The sequence below is a fragment of the Crinia signifera genome, chromosome 3 (assembly GCF_055691185.1).
Source record: "Crinia signifera chromosome 3, ASM5569118v1, whole genome shotgun sequence".
In the NCBI taxonomy this organism is placed as follows: domain Eukaryota; kingdom Metazoa; phylum Chordata; class Amphibia; order Anura; family Myobatrachidae; genus Crinia; species Crinia signifera.
The window spans coordinates 58,829,603-58,847,095 of record NC_139219.1 but is presented as its reverse complement, the minus strand read 5'-3'; the positions used below and the strand labels follow the sequence as shown (position 1 = coordinate 58,847,095).

General features: G+C 46.0%; 1 protein-coding gene across 1 annotated transcript in view; it reads right to left on the bottom strand.

The window, feature by feature from the left end:
- Window positions 1–4,414: 4,414 nt before the first annotated feature.
- Window positions 4,415–17,493, bottom strand: part of TRAF5 (TNF receptor associated factor 5) — a 61,573-nt gene continuing 48,494 nt past the window's right edge. Inside the window, exons 7-11 of the mRNA XM_083175860.1 lie at window positions 12,270–12,344; window positions 10,632–10,724; window positions 9,306–9,437; window positions 7,441–7,609; window positions 4,415–5,120 (exon numbers count right to left, since the gene is read on the bottom strand). Coding sequence (XP_083031986.1) covers window positions 4,540–5,120; window positions 7,441–7,609; window positions 9,306–9,437; window positions 10,632–10,724; window positions 12,270–12,344 — 1,050 coding nt within the window. The 3' untranslated portion in view covers window positions 4,415–4,539. The remainder of the gene's footprint in view (window positions 5,121–7,440; window positions 7,610–9,305; window positions 9,438–10,631; window positions 10,725–12,269; window positions 12,345–17,493) is intronic.

Below are 17,493 nucleotides of genomic sequence, written 5' to 3'. Positions count from 1 at the left end.
ATTGGGAGAGATAGTTTGGGAATTTCCATAGTCTAAAAGAGCCTTTGTTAGTGTTGGTGTGGAGAGATATCCACATTAGGGCATGATCGGATAAGCAAATTGGTTCGATGACAGTTTCTTGGATATTAGGGAAAAGTGAGGAGGCCAGCAAGATATAATCTATTCTAGATAGAGTTTGATGGGCGGAAGAGAGGCAAGTGTAGTCCCTTTCTATAGGGTTAATTGCCCTCCACGCATCTATAAGTTGGAGTTGTTTGGCTAGGGCAGGTACACCTAATTTTGGTAATGCAATGGGGGTTCTTTGTGAGGAGGATCTGTCCAGGATGGGCGAGGATATTAAATTGAGGTCCCCCAGTAATATTAGAGTGGAGGGGTCATACGGGAGCAGTCTAGCAATTAGGGATGTGAAAAAAGCTTTTTTGTATACATTTGGGGCATATACCGTACAGAGAACATAAGGAACATTGTCAATTGTTATGTCAACTATAAGGTATCGACCCTCGGGGTCAATATCGGTCTTGGTGATGGAGACATTTAAACAGCGTTTAACAAGAATAGCCACACCACGAGATTTGGAATTGAATGGGGCGGCTGCCAGTAATTTCCAGCCCATCATCTGTAATTTGAGATGTTCAGCTGCAGTCAGATGCGTCTCCTGGAGGCAAGCCACATCCAATCCCAACCTGGCAATATAGGTAATAATTTTCCTTCTTTTGGCCGGGGAGTTGATACCTCCCACGTTCCAGGTTCCAATTTTTAAAGACATTTAAGTAATAGGAGGGTTGCAATCGCACCAGTGTAAGATAAAAATACTAAACCTAGAAGATTTCGGTTTATAAGAGGGGGGGGGGGTGGGACAGAACAGGAGGGAGGTGAGAGACATACAAGGGGGGACAATACAACACGTAAGAAAACAAAGTTAACGAAGGGCACGGTGGCCCAATTTGAATAATCTGAAGTAAGCAACTGAGCATGACTATACCATTTACCATCGCTATAAAACCAAACATAATTACTCTAGTGAGGGGTGTTAAAGTTATGAACCTCGAACCTAATCACTTTGAGTAATTGATACATATAGAATGAAATTTAAATTTTTAAATTTTGAAACTTTTAAATTTTTAAATTTTTAAATACGCTCTGACACTGGTTTAACTCTATGATAATGCAAATCAATAAAAGCAATTTTGTGGCATTCAACCCAATTAAAGAATCATATAGGCCTCTGAAAACTGGCTATGAACTTATTGTGAAAGTAACCTAACACAATTAGTTGCGTTTTTTAAATGAACACATAACAACTGTTTAAACACATTAGGCTATGCCGTTAGGCCTCGCTAGATATGGGGAACCTGTAAAGTTCATCCATGTCCTGGTGGAGGGTCAGATATATCTGGCGAATGATCAATGTGCTGTCTTTCCTCCTTGAGAAACGACTCGGCATCCTGTGGGGTGTTGAAGTCTTTGAAGGAAGTCCCGTCAAAGATTCTCAATTTGGCTGGGTAGATCATTGCAAATTTTTTCTGTTCCATCACCAGACGGGAGCAGATCGGGGAAAAAGCTTTCCGGGCACGAGACAGTTCCACGGAAAAGTCTTGAAATAGAAATAGTCTAGAGGATTCCCAGAGAATTTCTTTTTTGCTCCGGGAGGCTGACCAGATGGCTTGTTTGTGGAGATAGTTGAGGCAACGAAACAGGACCACTCGAGGGCGGTTGGATGTGGATGTGGGATTTTGACCCACCCTGTGGACTCTTTCGATTACCATGTCTCGACAGTCCGCCTCTATGCCTAAAAGGGAGGGCAAGGTGTTCCGGACGAAGTGAGCTAGTGCTGGGCCCTTAATTGTTTCTGGAAGGCCTACCAGGCGGATATTGTTCCGTCGTGACCTATTTTCGAGATCATCCACTTTATTCCAGAGCTGGTAATTGCTTTTATCTAGTCGTGGTACATCCCTTTTCAGGCGGGAGACATCTTGGAAGATTTCACCGACTCTGTGTTCGGTTTCCTCAACTCTGTGGGTGAGGTGATGTAGCTGAGCTGTGATGTCTGCTACCGCTTTGGATAATAGTGGACCCATAGTAGCTGTAATTGCATCTACTACTACATTGTATGTAACATAAGAGTCTTGAGCTGCCACCGCTTTTTTATGGACAGGTGATTGATCTTGACTCTCAGAGTCGGTTGTCGTATTTGGTTCTGCTCGTCTCTTCTCCTGACGCTGCGGGAGGGACTGCATGGTGGCGGCGGGCACAGGGGGATTGTTTATGAAAGATATTTTTAGAAGTATGTGGGTCAGAGCAGAGAAGTATATATAATCGGTGTCTGTATCAGAGCGTATCAGAGACAGTGGACTAGGTGAGGCTCATTTAAGGAGTGTTCAGTATATGACCATGGCAAACAGCATAAAAAATAAAATAGACAAAATCAGCTGCAAGTGAGATTCAAATGGAGGTAGCTAGTTGCAGGTTATGGGTAGCAGAACGACCAGCATGTCTGCAAACCTTTATGTAAGAAAACTTGTCTTCAGGTGGGTAGCATATAGTTTCAGCAAAAGGCCATAAAGGTCTTTTCTTGGGGGGTGATGGAGGATAGATGGAAACTTCCACCTGTGGCTGCAGACCGGACAGGGAGCAGGGGCAGAGTATTAGTGTGAAACTGCACCAAAAAGCTGGGGAAAGTCTGTTAGCTGCCAGTAATAGATATGTAGAGCTTTTGTCTGATAGTTGAGGGGTAGTAATAATCAGGTATGTTTAGAGATCAGATGTGCTGGGGCTGTTCAGCATAGGCAGGGTTGTACTCACTGTTTTATAATGAGGCTTCTCTGTGAGACACTGCAGTATGTAAAATGGCTGCCAGCCTGTGGAAGTGAGAGGCTTTCAGCGGCGTCTCCTGTCCCTCCAGTTCACGCAGACTGCTGCAGGTGTCCGCTGGGAGCGTCCACGGAGGCAGGAGGGGTAGTACAGGGTGTGGGAGGCAGGCTGGTCACCTCCAGCGGGTTTCCAAGCCCGCGATCGTTTCCGCGATATCCGCGTCCCGGCTGCCTGTGAAAATTGAGGCCCCGGCTTTTCCGGCGGGTAGGCCGCAACCCGCAAGGACGTTATATAACGTCCCCCGGCTCCGCTGCGCTGCCCGCTCGATGCCCGCTGCTTCTGTGGGGTGAGGGAGGTCGGCTGGTATGCAAGAAGGGGGTATGAAACACCCCAAAGTGGCTGTTTGGAGCTATGGAGTAGCGGAGCTTCAGCAAGATGCGTCTGCTCTCTATCCCGGTCAGGCCACGCCCCCCGTTCCTTAACTTTTTTAATCAAAGGGGTGTTAAACCAGGTCCTTAATGGTAGTGGCAGCACTAGGGCTGTGTGTTTCCCAATCTTGGTCCATAAGGCGCACTGACAGTCTTTGAGGAACCATTGAAGTTCTGGCATTTCTAAATGGAATGCTTATGTTGAACCTTTGATCCTCCTACAAAGGACATAATCAAGATTAGCTGTAGTATCATTCCAACCATGGAGTGAGATGTTTGATACTTGATTTTTAAGAGGTTTTTGGTACATTGATACAAACTCTGAATGCTAATTAAGACCTGTGTGATTATTGATACACTGTACATGCATACTGGCCATAGAACGGATGCGCGAGGCCGACCTGCGATGAAAGCCTGCTACTTACGCTGTTCGACAGGAAGTAGGCATCTGGGTGCGGTAACCGGCCGTTTCATGGTAGTGCTAAGAAAAATGCAGGCGTTCCTAGCAAAAAAGCGGGGAGTGTTTAAGAAACACTAGGTGTGCCTGAGCATTTTAGGGGAGTGTGTGAGACACCAGCTCAAGGCCAGATATGCCTTTTTTCCATTGCACTGCCGAGTAAGTCTCCGCTACTTTGAGCATGCGATACCCAATGTAAAAATCGATGGTGAGCCTAGATTTGTAGCCATGCACATCCATTTGAACAATGTGTTAGCCCCTTAAGTGTCGCTCTATAAATATAAGTAAATAATAATCTACATGAAAAGTTAATAGCATTGCTCCCAGCACTGATAAATGCAAATGTCGAAGGAATGAGAGTCTTCATATATACTTTAAAGAAAACGTATGGAAATATAGGGTATGTGCACCTTTCAGGATTTAAGGCTGGTCCATAAAAGATGGCTAAATTTCCATGCACTTCACTGAGCTTAAGAAAACATAAAGGGGGATATTCAATGTTGGTCATGCTCCTGCAGCCATCTCCCGACAGGTTACTCCATTGTAATACTTGTATTACTGGATTAGGAGAAGATCAGTGAGATCTGATTTCTAATATTGTATACACATACTCAGCAACTGGGTTCCTGTACTCCGTTGTGTTTGCTATCCCGTAATGTTCGAAAGTCTGCTTTAGACTAGTTTATTGTACATTTGCAAACTGCATCCACAGCAATGGTTATTTAAATAATAATTTATATTTAAAGAACATTTTTAACAATATATTAAGCTGAATTTTTTTTATAAACATAAAACTATATTATAAAGGTATCTTTAAAACATGATGATAAAGGATTCTTGGTTTCATAGCTCTTCAAGGTCGGTCAGATCCACAGCAACTTTAATAAACAATGTATCATCTTTAATGTAGCAGCCATTCCTTGGATTCTCCAGCTGGGCATGAGACACAAAGCGAGGACACCCGGAGGCGATGTTCATCTCCCCTTCAGGTCTTTTAAAGCTGCTGCTGTGTGGGTCAGCTTTGAAGACATCTAATATATGATTCCTTTTTCCGCTTTGGTCAAGCAACATCAGTGTGACCTTCTGCTTGAATGGCCATGGCAGAAGAGAGTCGAATTCCCCTTTCATGACCACAAAGTACAAGGATAAATATGACCCTTTGCCTGAGCCATCCCCATTGAGATAGGCTCGCGCGCATAGACGATAACCACAGCGGCTTGTGTAGAAGTGCTGGCTGTAAATAGAAGCCACACGGCCTTCCACGGCTTCCTTTTTCTTTCTCTCGTAGTCTGTGATTTTCCAGATGAGTTTTCCGTTGTAGCAGGTGCCTTCTAGAAGTCTAAAGCGTTCTTCATTGCTGCTCAGCTGAGTTTTATGGACATTCATCTGCACATCATGTTTGCTGAATTGACCTTCCAGGTTATCTGAAGAAAGATTGAATAATTAGGGCCTGATTCACAACGGCTCACTAAGCAGCAGTCATTCTGATCCCCCCAGAATGGGATCATTGGATAGACATTAGGCCTCCAAACATGTTGACATGGAGACTAAAAAAAGTGCACCACGTATGCTCGCCATGCTTCGGGCTTGTTGCCTCGCTACGCCTGGCACACTATTTTATTCTCCAACCACACTGTAGTGGATGGTAGGGCATGAAATACCCCATGTCGACCTTTTGACTGTCAACCTTCCCCATGTCAACCTAATGCTTGTGTCGACCTAATGACCTGTCAACCTAACCCATGTTGTCCTTCAGTCATGTCGAACTTCAGTGGTCGACCTAATGCTTGGTGACCTAGTGACCATATCCCTCCCCACTGCCAGCACCGCCCGCATCCCCTCGGCCACACGCATCGGATGTATGAGAAGACATCTCCTCGCATGCGGCCAAAGGGGAGAGAACTCATTCAATGGTCGCTGTCCATCAAATTATTTCTCTTCCCTTTGGAAATAAAAGTCAGTCTAAATGGACCTTTATTTCCATTGGAGTCCGCAGAAGAGGGGGCGGGCGCTGATGTCAGCCACCCGCCCCTGGCATACATCGGCCTGTCTGGGTTTAGGCGGACGGATGGCTCCCGATATAGGAGTGTATGAGCGGAGAGCCACAGCTGGTGAAAGATCCACGCTTGTGAGTGGGAGTCTAGCCCCGGCAATCTTCACCGCACGCCGTTGTACTATACATGCCACTTACATCTCGGGCGGCTCCCGACAGAGTAGAGCAGGGCTGGGCAATTGCGGCCCTCTAGATGTTGATGAACTGCGCATCCCAGCATGCCTTGCATCAGTTTCAGCATGGCCACATAGCAAAACTAATGCAAAGCATCCTGGGATGTGTAGTTCATCAACATCTGGAGGGCCGCAATTGCCCAGCCCTGGAGTAGAGGGTGAACGGTGAGCCACAGCTGCTTTTGTCTGTCGGACATATAGTTATCTCTATTCCAGATCAGCCAATCTAAAAGTTACTATAAACTAACTACACTGACAATTATATCAAAGGCGTTTGGGTAGGATACTATAAATCTCCCTGCTCTTTGTGAGCCTTAATCCATCTGAGGATACAAACTATCAAATTTACACATAAAGGATATAATCTCTTATCACAAGGAGTACAGTGGACTAATGCGGAGATCTAATTAACTCACCCTTGGACTGATCAAACCTTCTACATATATATTTGTGAGTATGTTCGGGTCATAATATACTGGTTATTGTTTTTATTGTTGCTGCCCCAGTTATACTGGAAAGCTGTGTATTAAAATTGATTTTATATTGTGTGTGTAATAAAATATATATTTTTTGCATTACATCTAAGCGCTTTCTTTCTATTTAAAATTGTTCATATGATGTTGTCCCAGTAAACCATTTGGGAGCTGCTTTTCAGATGAAATGCTTTGAAAGATACATTTTTTTTAAAGGTGTACAAGCAATCAATTTAGAAGGCTATAAAGTGGTCTCAATTGTAGATCCAAAAGAGGGTTAATCGAGTTATCTGTTCCCTCTACACTTTATAGACCCTACTTAGTTTGCGCCCGATGTTGTGAGACACACAGACACTCAGACAAAGGCCAGTTTCACACACTCCGGCTCCTGCCGGACGGTGAAATCCCGCACGGCCAGGGAGCCGTGCCGCACACATTAATTGTGAATGGACACTATTGTGTCCATTCACACGGGACGGCCACGACCCAGCCGCACGGTTGCAGCCGGATCACGCCACTGGAAGGGACAGCTGCCGGGCTGTGGCCATCCCCTCCATGATAAACTAGTGTGTGCGGCACGGCTCCCTGGCCGTGCGGGATTTCACCGTCCGGCAGGAGCCGGAGTGTGTGAAACCAGCCATAGGGGTCAATCCTATTAGGTGCAAGGTGCCATTCAGGTGCAATTTTCATGCGTTTAAACGCCGGGACCGGCATATGATTCAGCTGTGAGTGCTTTTAAGTGAATTCAGACCACCGTAAAGTGCGCCCGGTGCTGTGATGATTCGCACTCACAAATCATCCGCACCCAATAGGATCAACCCCAGAGTATGACTTTTTGAATAGTTTGGAATCATGTACAGCAACACAAATAAATGTGTTCTGTTCTCTTGACTCGAACAGGATCTAATAAGGGCTGTGCTAAACCTATGGGAGAAGATTCAGCTGTCTGTAGTGGAAGCAGGAGATAATACTATTTACAGAGCTACAGGGTAACACTAAACAATGTGGAAGAATGGCTTGCCTTATGGAACACCAGGGTACATACCTAAACGGTCTTTGTAGCTCTCCATGCTGGTCACCGATAGTTTGATACTGTCTATCGCCTCTATCAATGGCCCGAGACCATGTCGGCTCTGTTCTTCACTAATCAACTGCACCAGCTGCATCACCTGCTCCTCCAGCCAAGAAACTTTATCTATATGACTGACAAGCGTCTGTGTAAAATGGAAGCAAACATTTTATTCAGACTGGGCATAAAATCTATGTGCAAGCATTTCATAGGCGTGCTAACATAAGCCTAAGCAACTTCTTGTTCTGCAGATATTGTGCTCCTGCTGCTGGTAAAGCAGGTTGGGACAAGCGTTTCACAACTTCGAGAGAACCACATGATGCTTACAGTGTGTATAAACACTTTTCAATAAAGCTTAAATATACAGAAGAGGGGTTGAAGTTCCATGAATCAAAAGACTTGAGATAGAACATAGATGGATAGACAGATAATTACATAGATGGATATGAACTACGTAGATCTATGCCTCTGCTCACACACATCTCCAAACTTTTTCCTGCTCAGCCTGCTCCTCCTGACTCACTCCCTTGCCAAGTCACACTTTCTCCTAATCCCACAGCTTCAAAGGTTCACTCAAAACTCCCTTTTTTTGATTATACGCACCATCCACTCCTATGGTGTGCACGGCTGTGGGCACACTAGTTTTGGCAAACGGCTCCCAAATGCTGCGGCAAAGCTTAGAGATTTGTTTGACATCCCCTCCGACCCGGTGCACGGCTCCATGCGCATTGGGTCGGAGTGGGGAGGTCGGACAGGCTGCACATTAAATCTATCGGATCGGCCCCATCAGTGGCACATCGCAGGTGCTAAGGTGCCGTAGGTGTGGACCGGCAGTGAAGCACCGCTGGCACACACCTATGTGCAGCAGCGGGGTTTGGTTTGCAGGGTCAGGTTGGCGGGGTCTGGTCAGCATGGTGGCTTGGAGCTTCTAGCGGCACTTGCCGGGTGGCGTGGCGGGAAGTGCTGCTGAATTTGAAAAAATATTTTGAGAAGCCTGGCCGGATGCTGATTGGCTGAATTTGCATCCGGCCAGTCTTTTAAAAATTTGTTTTCAAATTCAGCAGCGCTTCCCGTCTGGCAAATACCACTACAAGATCCCAGCCGCTGCTACCCGGACCCCGCAGCTCCTCGGGTGATATTACATGCAATTAATCGCATGCAATTTATTGCATGTAAATATGGCACATCAAGTACCAAATCATAAGCGAGCCTCCCAGCTCTCAAGGGCAAACTGGTCCGACTTGTCCTTAGAACAAGTCAGAGTAGTGTATGGGGGCCGTAAGAGCGGCTATGTAGATCAGGTTGTAGAGGCAAAAAAAGAAGCCCAAAACACAACTTTTCTTTTCTGGGAGATGCGTTTTGTACCAGCTGGATGCATAAATCATAGGGGCAACCTCAGTTACAATAGTAGTACTGAGCCCCACTGTCCCCGGTCTCCTATCCATTAGGACACAAATAATACTGGTCTCAAAATAATTGTGGGATGACCACAGAGGTTTGTATTGGCATTTACAGATTTGCTCCTACACACATTTCCATCACAGAGGGGAAACAGATTATCTGTGTGTGCGCTGCCCGGACAAATAGCAGCATGATGCATAAATAAACACTCTGTGGGTCAGGCGTACTGAGCCAGGAGGAGAGTGATCAAGTAGAAAGAGATACAGTACCAACCAACCAGCTACTGTTATTTTTCTGTAACCTGGCAGTTAGGAGCTGTCTGACTGGTACTTTATCTCTCTCCAAAGCTATATCCGTCTGCATCGGTAATTAGCCCTATTGTCCTCTGTCACCAGCCTGTTTTGGCATTAGAAGTCTGCACATGAGGAATAGCTGCTCACTTGGGGACTGAAAATGGGACTTCCATTAGTCCCAATGAAGTGCCGCCATTCCTTTTCACACCAGTTAACAGTGTTTGAGAGTTGCTGGATTTTACTTTCTTTTATTTCCATGCTTTGTTTCAATTCCAGCATCTAGAAGAAGAAAGTAATGAATAGAAATGAACAACACACAAAAATACTCTTCAACCCGAGACTCCATTACACTAACTGTAACCTGAACTAAAGGTGGCCATACATAGTCCTGTTGGAGAAAGTGCGCTATATAAACTAAACTTACTTACATCTTCAGATCGATTGTCAGATTGGGCTGGTTGGAACAAACACCTGGTAATATCTGAATTTCAGTTTTCCAGCATTTCAAAGCAAATGGTCAACTGTCATTTGCTCTCATCCATTACCAGGATTTTGTTCCAACCAGCCCAATCTGACAATCGATCTGCAGATGTATGGCCAGCTTAACATTTGTTCTCGTAATAAAGTAAAATTACATTATGTAAAGCCAAAAAATAAATGAAAAAAAAACCATGGTGGATGCAGAAGCGCCCGCAGCGGTGTCGATTGACGAACAAAGCCCTACTCTTGTGTATATCAGTGTGTCTGAGGGTGCAATGCCTGATACGCCCACTTCCTGTATCCGTAACACAAAGTAATACTGATTGATACATCCAATCATTTAACATTTTAAATGTTGGTAATAAAGAAACCCCTTAATCTTATTTTAAAAGCCTGGGTAGAGGAGTGTACGGGAGGCATTGTTACATGTACAGATAGAGCGGGAGACATCTTTGCAGGGGATGGCGGAAGAGTCACCATCCGCCAGCCGCTGTAAGGGGACACGCGCGCACGAGATGTGCGCGCGCCCCCTTGATGTGCGCGCGCCCCCTTACAACAGGGCCACCCCCCCGGGTCCCCGTAGCTTCACCGACGGTCGCCCGGGTCCTCGCCGCCCTTCCGTACCCCCCCTAACCCTGTCCGTCTCCCTGAAGCGGAGACGGACAGGGTTCCCGTCCCCCCGCCAACGGGAAACTGGGACGCACGTGCGTGTGAAATGCACGCGCGTCCCAGTCTCTATTGCCGGCGCTCACCAGTGCAAGGGATCCGGCGAGCGCCGGCCAAGGATGTCTCCCGCTCCATCTGTATAAAGCATACCTCCCAACTTTTGCAATTAGAGAATAGGAACGCTCGTGCCGAAAAGGGGCGTGGTGTATGCAAATGAGCGTCTATTCCACGGGAGGGAACGCGGGAACATCCCCAAAAAACGAGACGTTGGGAGGTATGATAAAGGGACACACAAAGAATATGTACACAGCAATCTCACACACTTACCTGCTGCTCAAGCTTAGTATTTCGATTTAAAACATACAACATGTGGTCTCTAAGGGAGGTATCTTCATGTGCTTTTACATTTCCTCTTCTTACCTACACATTATACAAAAATACATGAGAATGCTTAAAGATAACACTTACCTTACTATACCTTTAAACTGGGACAGACATGGATTACATAGGTTCTGTGGCTGATCAAAACCAGGTGTAACACAGGCTTGAAGTCAGTAAGACACAGAACCTGTGTAATTCACAAATGTTCCAGTTTAAAGGGATAGTATGGTAAATCCATTTAAATAAATATAGTTAAAATCTGACAAAAAAAAAATTATTTTTGCCTTTGCGCCTCTGTTGACTGATTTGTTTATTTTATTTTAAATGAGCCCTGCGTTGCTTATGCCAATAACCCAGTACAGTGCTCATGCTCAATGCAATCACAACTAGAGATTTCTGCACAGTGTACATGTGTTGTGGGCCACATATATGTAGGCTTACCATGCTATTGCTTTGAACTGGGACACTTATAACTTCAACTTGTTCTATCCCTGCATTTCATTTTGTTTAATCACCAGAATTTGTGTAATTCATGAGTGTCTCGGTTTAAAGGCATAGTATGGTTAGCCTGCACAGGACTGGTGCTAGGGCTTTGCCCCCCCCCATAAACATGCACCTTCCCACCCATACTTTATAAATGGACAGTGTGCACAAGGTGCGTGATGTAAGAAGGTTTGTAGTATCACAAGACTATGTAGTCAAACAATAGTACATCATAATAATTAGGCCACACAATATTATTCACATTAAAGCACATGTAGTACTACGGATTCATATTACATCCCTTATTCCCATCACGACCCCTTTATTCACATTATGCTACGCAGTTGTACCACTTTTACAAGACACAGTAGTGCCTCTTATAAACAATGCCCACAGCAGTAGTGCCCCTTACACATAATGCCCATTGTAGTAGTGCCCCTTATACACATAATGCCCATAGTATTATGCAACACAGACACAGCACTGTACTTACCTGAAGCTCCGCTTGTGCTGCCATCCAAATGCTCTTTGCACCTGATGGTTTGAACCTGACGGTGGCACTCAGGAGTGAGCTGCAGCCTACGGCTACAGAAAAATAGCTGCTGGGCTCCCACATCGTGCAAAACTTCACCGGGCACCCAGCTAATGGAGAAGGTGGCAGTGGCTCTACAGCCTGGCACCTCCTTGTATTGTAGAAACTGCTCAGTGCATCACGTCAGTCCTGCCTCTTCACATCTCTATGTGTTCCCCATGTCTCTATGTGCCTCATCCATGTTCCTCCTACACAGGGATAGGAGCCAGGTACTTAATGTTACAGTGGAGTACCCAGCTTGTGTCACTGAGGTCAGCACTGCACCCTCTGCACCCCAAAGTGACACCACTGCTTATCAGTAATTACTATTAATGTGCTCCAGACACTCTCCCTAACAGTAATAACCATATTGTGCGGCATACCCCATAGTCTTGGAGGGGGAGGAGAGTACGTACAGTAGGTCATAGGAGACTATAAATTCAGGGAAGAGCGCACAGTAACAGTCTAGCTCAGACAATAATACAACACAGAGAAGATGTCATTTAAAGTAAAGTAAATCAGTGAATTACCTTTACATTGCAACCATAATTTGCAAAGGGACATTCTACTTCAGCCTCAGTGCATACAGGAAGGTGCTCATCCAGCTGTAAATGAGAAATAATTATTGCAGCTCACAGAATAACATGTAAAAGATTTACCCCAATAACACTTTTTCAATTTCCCACCAGCAATTGAATCCCCCCCCCAAGTGTCATGTAAATACAGACATGCAAATGTAATCCCCTACTAAGTAGGAATTTCTTTTCCAATAGCCGTAGGTTGGACTTCTCACTAAGGTAAGTATTACTCTTCTCGTCTTCTCAGAAAAGCTCACGTAGGATTTTAAAACGGTTTATTTCAATCCAGCTTTGCAAACAATAAATATACACAATATTTCAAAACAGTACATACATAGTAAACTCTTGTCAATATAAAAATCAGAAAGTACACCAGTTGCTTTTATTGTACCGGAACATGCGCTGTTTTCACCATGTATCTCCTCCGGTCCAGACTGCCTCGGCTGAACAAATATACTACCTTACCGTATACACTGTAAACAAAACCTTTAAGTACAGCACTGTTAATAGGAACAAACACTTTTATATACAGCAAATCTCAGGCTTTTCTTCTTTACTACTCTTCGGTTATACTAAACTCATCTATGTTCTATAGGCTTATGGCCACCTTATCATTGCGCAATAATAATTTGAACTTATTCCTATCTATATCTCCTACAGTAAGCGCTTTTTCTCCCCTTACAGAGCTCTACCTAGTGGCCACAGTCCAGGAGAAGTTCCAGTCTACAACACGGATCGACAGGGCAGGAGAAGGTAAGTAGGGTATGATTAGTCTACACAAACGGTGACACTAAGTTATAATTTAAAACTGTAGGTGAGGTGCATCCGGCTAGGTTGAAGCAACACGTTGTTCTTGCAGACCCTTATTTGCTACAATGAAGCCTGACTGCTAGTAAGGTGTATCCTTACTTGTTCCCTTAGCGCGGCTGCAGATTATCAGCTGACTTTCCTTTTTCTTGTCTACCTGTTGTCCAAGTATCCTGTGTAATGCTGGCTTCCTAGGCAACTAGGATTGCTGTAGGGTAAATGGAGTACTTGACTGCGGGGAAGAGGGATATTCCCTCTTTTGGCCTTCCCCTGGCTCACACAGCCGGGTTTCGCCTGTTTACTGCACTGTAGTCTAGATATGAGACTCAGTCTCTGGTTTAAGCTCCTTTACTTTGGGGCGTCCCCTGACTCGAATCCGTCGGGTTTAGCCCGGGTTATCCTGCTGATATGTTTTATTTGCCTATGCTCAATCTTTATAAACACTGGTTTAGATTATCTGTCCCTGAAGAAGAGTCCACCACTACCTCCTGGCTCCAGCTACTACAATTCTCTAAGAAGTTTTCACGTATTCTCACTGACAGGAATTATGAATCCCCTTAACTTGCTGTCCTACTGTAACAGTTCGGTAACTTCTTGTTAGCAGGAGTAAATATAAAAATGTTCAACCTTTCCTGGAGAAATGTTTTACATCAATTCCCACAGAGTCATGTATTTTATGCGATCCTCTCAGGATATACTTTAAGGGGATAGTTCCTATTCTCCAGAGACCTGATTCTAGGATCTGCTTCTGCCTCAACGGAGCGAGATTTATAAGGATGATACTGCTCTACTGCCAGTGAATCCGTACTCAGACACAGTCTTTTAATATCAACTTTACTTTTGCTAGCAAAGGATGAAGTAAACTGTGATATTAATAAGTAACTCTGATATGCGACTGGTACGGTGCTAAGCAGATGGGTGTCTGTTCTGCTACAATATGTCACTCAGCTTTGCTATGGCAACTAAGTATGCTGTGTGGGAGGCTGGCCTGAGGATGTAATGAGTGGCCTTTGCTGGCCTGAGGATGTAATGGGTGGCCTTTTGGGCTGGTTTAACACTCACCACACCCCTTCTCTGTTCCTGGTCTGCCGCAGGGCTGTCGGAAACACCCCCTCTGGTGCCGCCTTCTCACTGACGCAGCTATGATGCGGCCTTCTTCAGCTTTCAGTCACAGCCCCCGGGATCTCCCTCAGCCGCCGCGTCACTTCAGCACCGCCTCCAAATGGCGTCATCCATCTCCTGGCTCTTGCCGCCGGACTCCGTACACTCTCGTTCCCCGGAGCGGCAGCCGCCTGTCAGTCCCGTTCAGCGTTCGTGGAGGAGAGCCCCGAGGGGAGCACCGGAGCCTCAGGTATATCTCCTATCCCCTTTCCAGCACCGCTGTCCGTCACAGCTATGCTGCGCTGCTCTGCCACCGCTCAAATTCTCCTCAGCCTTACTTCTCTACACCGCGGCTTTCCCCTTTTATCTCCTTCGTTTGAGCGGGTAGCACAGGGGGCTCGCGCTGGTCGCGAGCTCCCCAACTTTATTTATATATTTATTGTGTCCATTAATTCGGGGAACAAACTATCCCCCCCTTCTCTGGAGAACCACTGGTACAGTCCAGTCAATTGTAACGCGGGCAAGCTGCCCGGGGCAGTCCACTGCAACGTCTAGAAGGGGTGTTCTCTGTTACTTTCCACGAAAGTGTCTATCTATGCACTTATAACTTTACATTAAAGTCTATGCTGCCCTCCATGAGGGTGTTTGTAATTCTGCCTATTTATTCAGTGTTAGCCACTTTCTGCGTGAATCTGTGTTGCTTTCTGTGAAGGCAGTCCTGAATGCCCATATAACATTGGATGTCCCCTATGGGAATGGTACACCACACAGCTTCTTATAATAAGATTACAAAGTAAGGCATCATACGTCCGTAATATTATATTAATATTATACCAACACCATATCATTAATACAGGATATTACAATTTCTTCCCGGCTGGAATAGTGCATGTCCTCATGCAACAAGTTAGGCTAACTGATGACTCCGATGAATTTAATGCATAGTCTTTTCCACTTCCCAATAGAGTGCTTTCCGTTTGTTCTTTTCTTCAGGACCTCGACCGGTTCCGGGACCACCCAGCCTCAGGGGGTCACACCTTTTGGTGGACCAGCGCAATGCCCCGCACTGGTCACCGGCTTTCCACGGGAAGTCCACTTATCTCTACGGAAAGTACATAAATGTGTCTATCTAAACACGATAACGCAGGGGCAAGACTCCTCGAGTGCTCCGTAATGGTCTTTCCGAGGGACGGGTGGACGCCTCCCTCTCGTCTCGTTCTGGCGGTGCTACTTGACCTATTGCTGAACTCGGGATAAGCTCTTGTCTTGACGAAGGGCGGTTACTTTGTTTCTTTACTTTAATACTTGGACCACAGACAAGCATGAGAATCTCCATGGGGTCGGGTATGATGGCATTTGCAGGAGACTCGTCCTTTTCTGACTCGAGGGGTTCTTTGGCCGACTCGGGCGTGTCTGTCGCTAAGCAGGGTTTCAATTGTTCTCGTGCGACAGTGATGATGGGATCCGCTTGATCCCTTTGGATTTGATAACTGTGAAATTCGCCCGTCGGTACGCTGACAACTGTGTAGGGTTGAGTCTCCCATCGAAAGTCTAGTTTACTGTCCCTACGATTTTTCCTCCGCCACACTCGTTTGCCAATATGGAGCGGGATCTCACATCTATCAGCGTCGTAGTTCCTTCTTTGTCGTTGTTGGGCGCTGTCCATCCGCTGTTTTACAACTCCTCCGACCGCTTCCATTTGACGCTGGTGCCGACCGACCCAGTCACTGATGGGTCTTTCGGTCTCTATGAACTCCGGACATAGTTCTAAATCTTTTGGTAATTGTCCATGGCGGCCAAACATAAGGTAAAAGGGAGTGTATCCGGTGGAGCAATGGCTCGTGTTGTTATATAGGTACGCAAGGTTGGACACTAGGCTTGGCCACCGGCTCCGTTGTTCCTTGGACAGTGCCCGGAGCATCCCAATGATAGTCTGGTTGGCCCGCTCACACAGGCCGTTCGACTGTGGGTGGTACGCGGTGGTGCGTATTTTCTTACACCCGTATAAAGTACACAAGTCACGAAACAAAGCAGCCTCGAAGGCGGGTCCACGGTCAGTAAGAATTCTATCAGGAGTCCCGTACGGCTGTAGGAAGTGTTTAAGGAATACTTGAGCCGTTGTCTTTGCAGTAGTGTCTCGTACCGGGACCACCACTAAGAATTTGGTGAAGTGGTCCGTGATGGTCAATGCGTATTCTATTCCGCTGGCGCTGGCTTCCAACTTAACATGATCTAGGGCCACCAATTCTAGTGGTCGTTGTGTCACAATTGGACATAGCGGATCCCTTTGTCCTGGATCCGGGCGCCTTTTCAAAGTGCAGGCGGTACAGTCTTGGCACCATTTGTCAATGTCCTCTTTCATACCCACCCAAAAGAACCGGCTTCGTAAAGTGGCCTCAGTTTTACAGGCTCCGAAATGCCCCGACTGGTTATGGTACGCTTGGAGGATGGGTTGATTCTGATGTCGGGATACTACAATCTGTGTAACCTTTTCATGCGTACTGGGGTCGCATCTGATTCGGACCAGTAAATCTTTGCTCAGCTGCAATCTATTTCGTTGCCTTAGGAGTCTGAGTAATTCAGGTGGCGATTGCGAACGTTGCTCTTTGGACAATCTTCGTCCCGTTTTAAGAATGTCAATCAATTCCTGTATGACTGGGTCTTCTTTTTGTACCTTCTGCCAATCGAAGACAGGGCCTGCTTCAACCATCTCTGTACCGGCTACTGTAACAGGATTGGAATGTCCCGCCTTCTTCCGACTGGTCGACGGCACAGGGGCGAATGCTGGTATTTCAATTCGTTCTTCTTCGTCTTCAGCTTCCGGGATTGTCGCATTCGGCAAACGGGATAATGCATCCGCATTGGTGTTCAGTTTCCCGCTGCGGTAGGTAATGGTGTACCTAAAGTTCGCCAACCGAGCCATCCAGCGCTGCTCCAAAGCCCCCAAGTGTGCGGTATCTAGATGGGCTAGTGGGTTGTTATCTGTCACGATGGTAAAGGAGGTGGCCGTCAAGTAGCTCCGGAATTTCTCGGTGACAGCCCATATTAACGCTAACAGTTCAAGCTTGAAGGCGCTATAGTTTTCGGGATTCCTCTCAGTTTTTTTTAGGCCCCTGCTAGCGTAGGCTATCACTTTTTCCTGTCCATCCTGCACTTGTGCCAGCACAGCACCTAATCCGGCGTTGCTAGCATCTGTGTACACACGGAACGGCTGTTCATAGTCGGGATACGCAAGGAGAGGAGCACTAACCAGAGCGATTTTTAATTC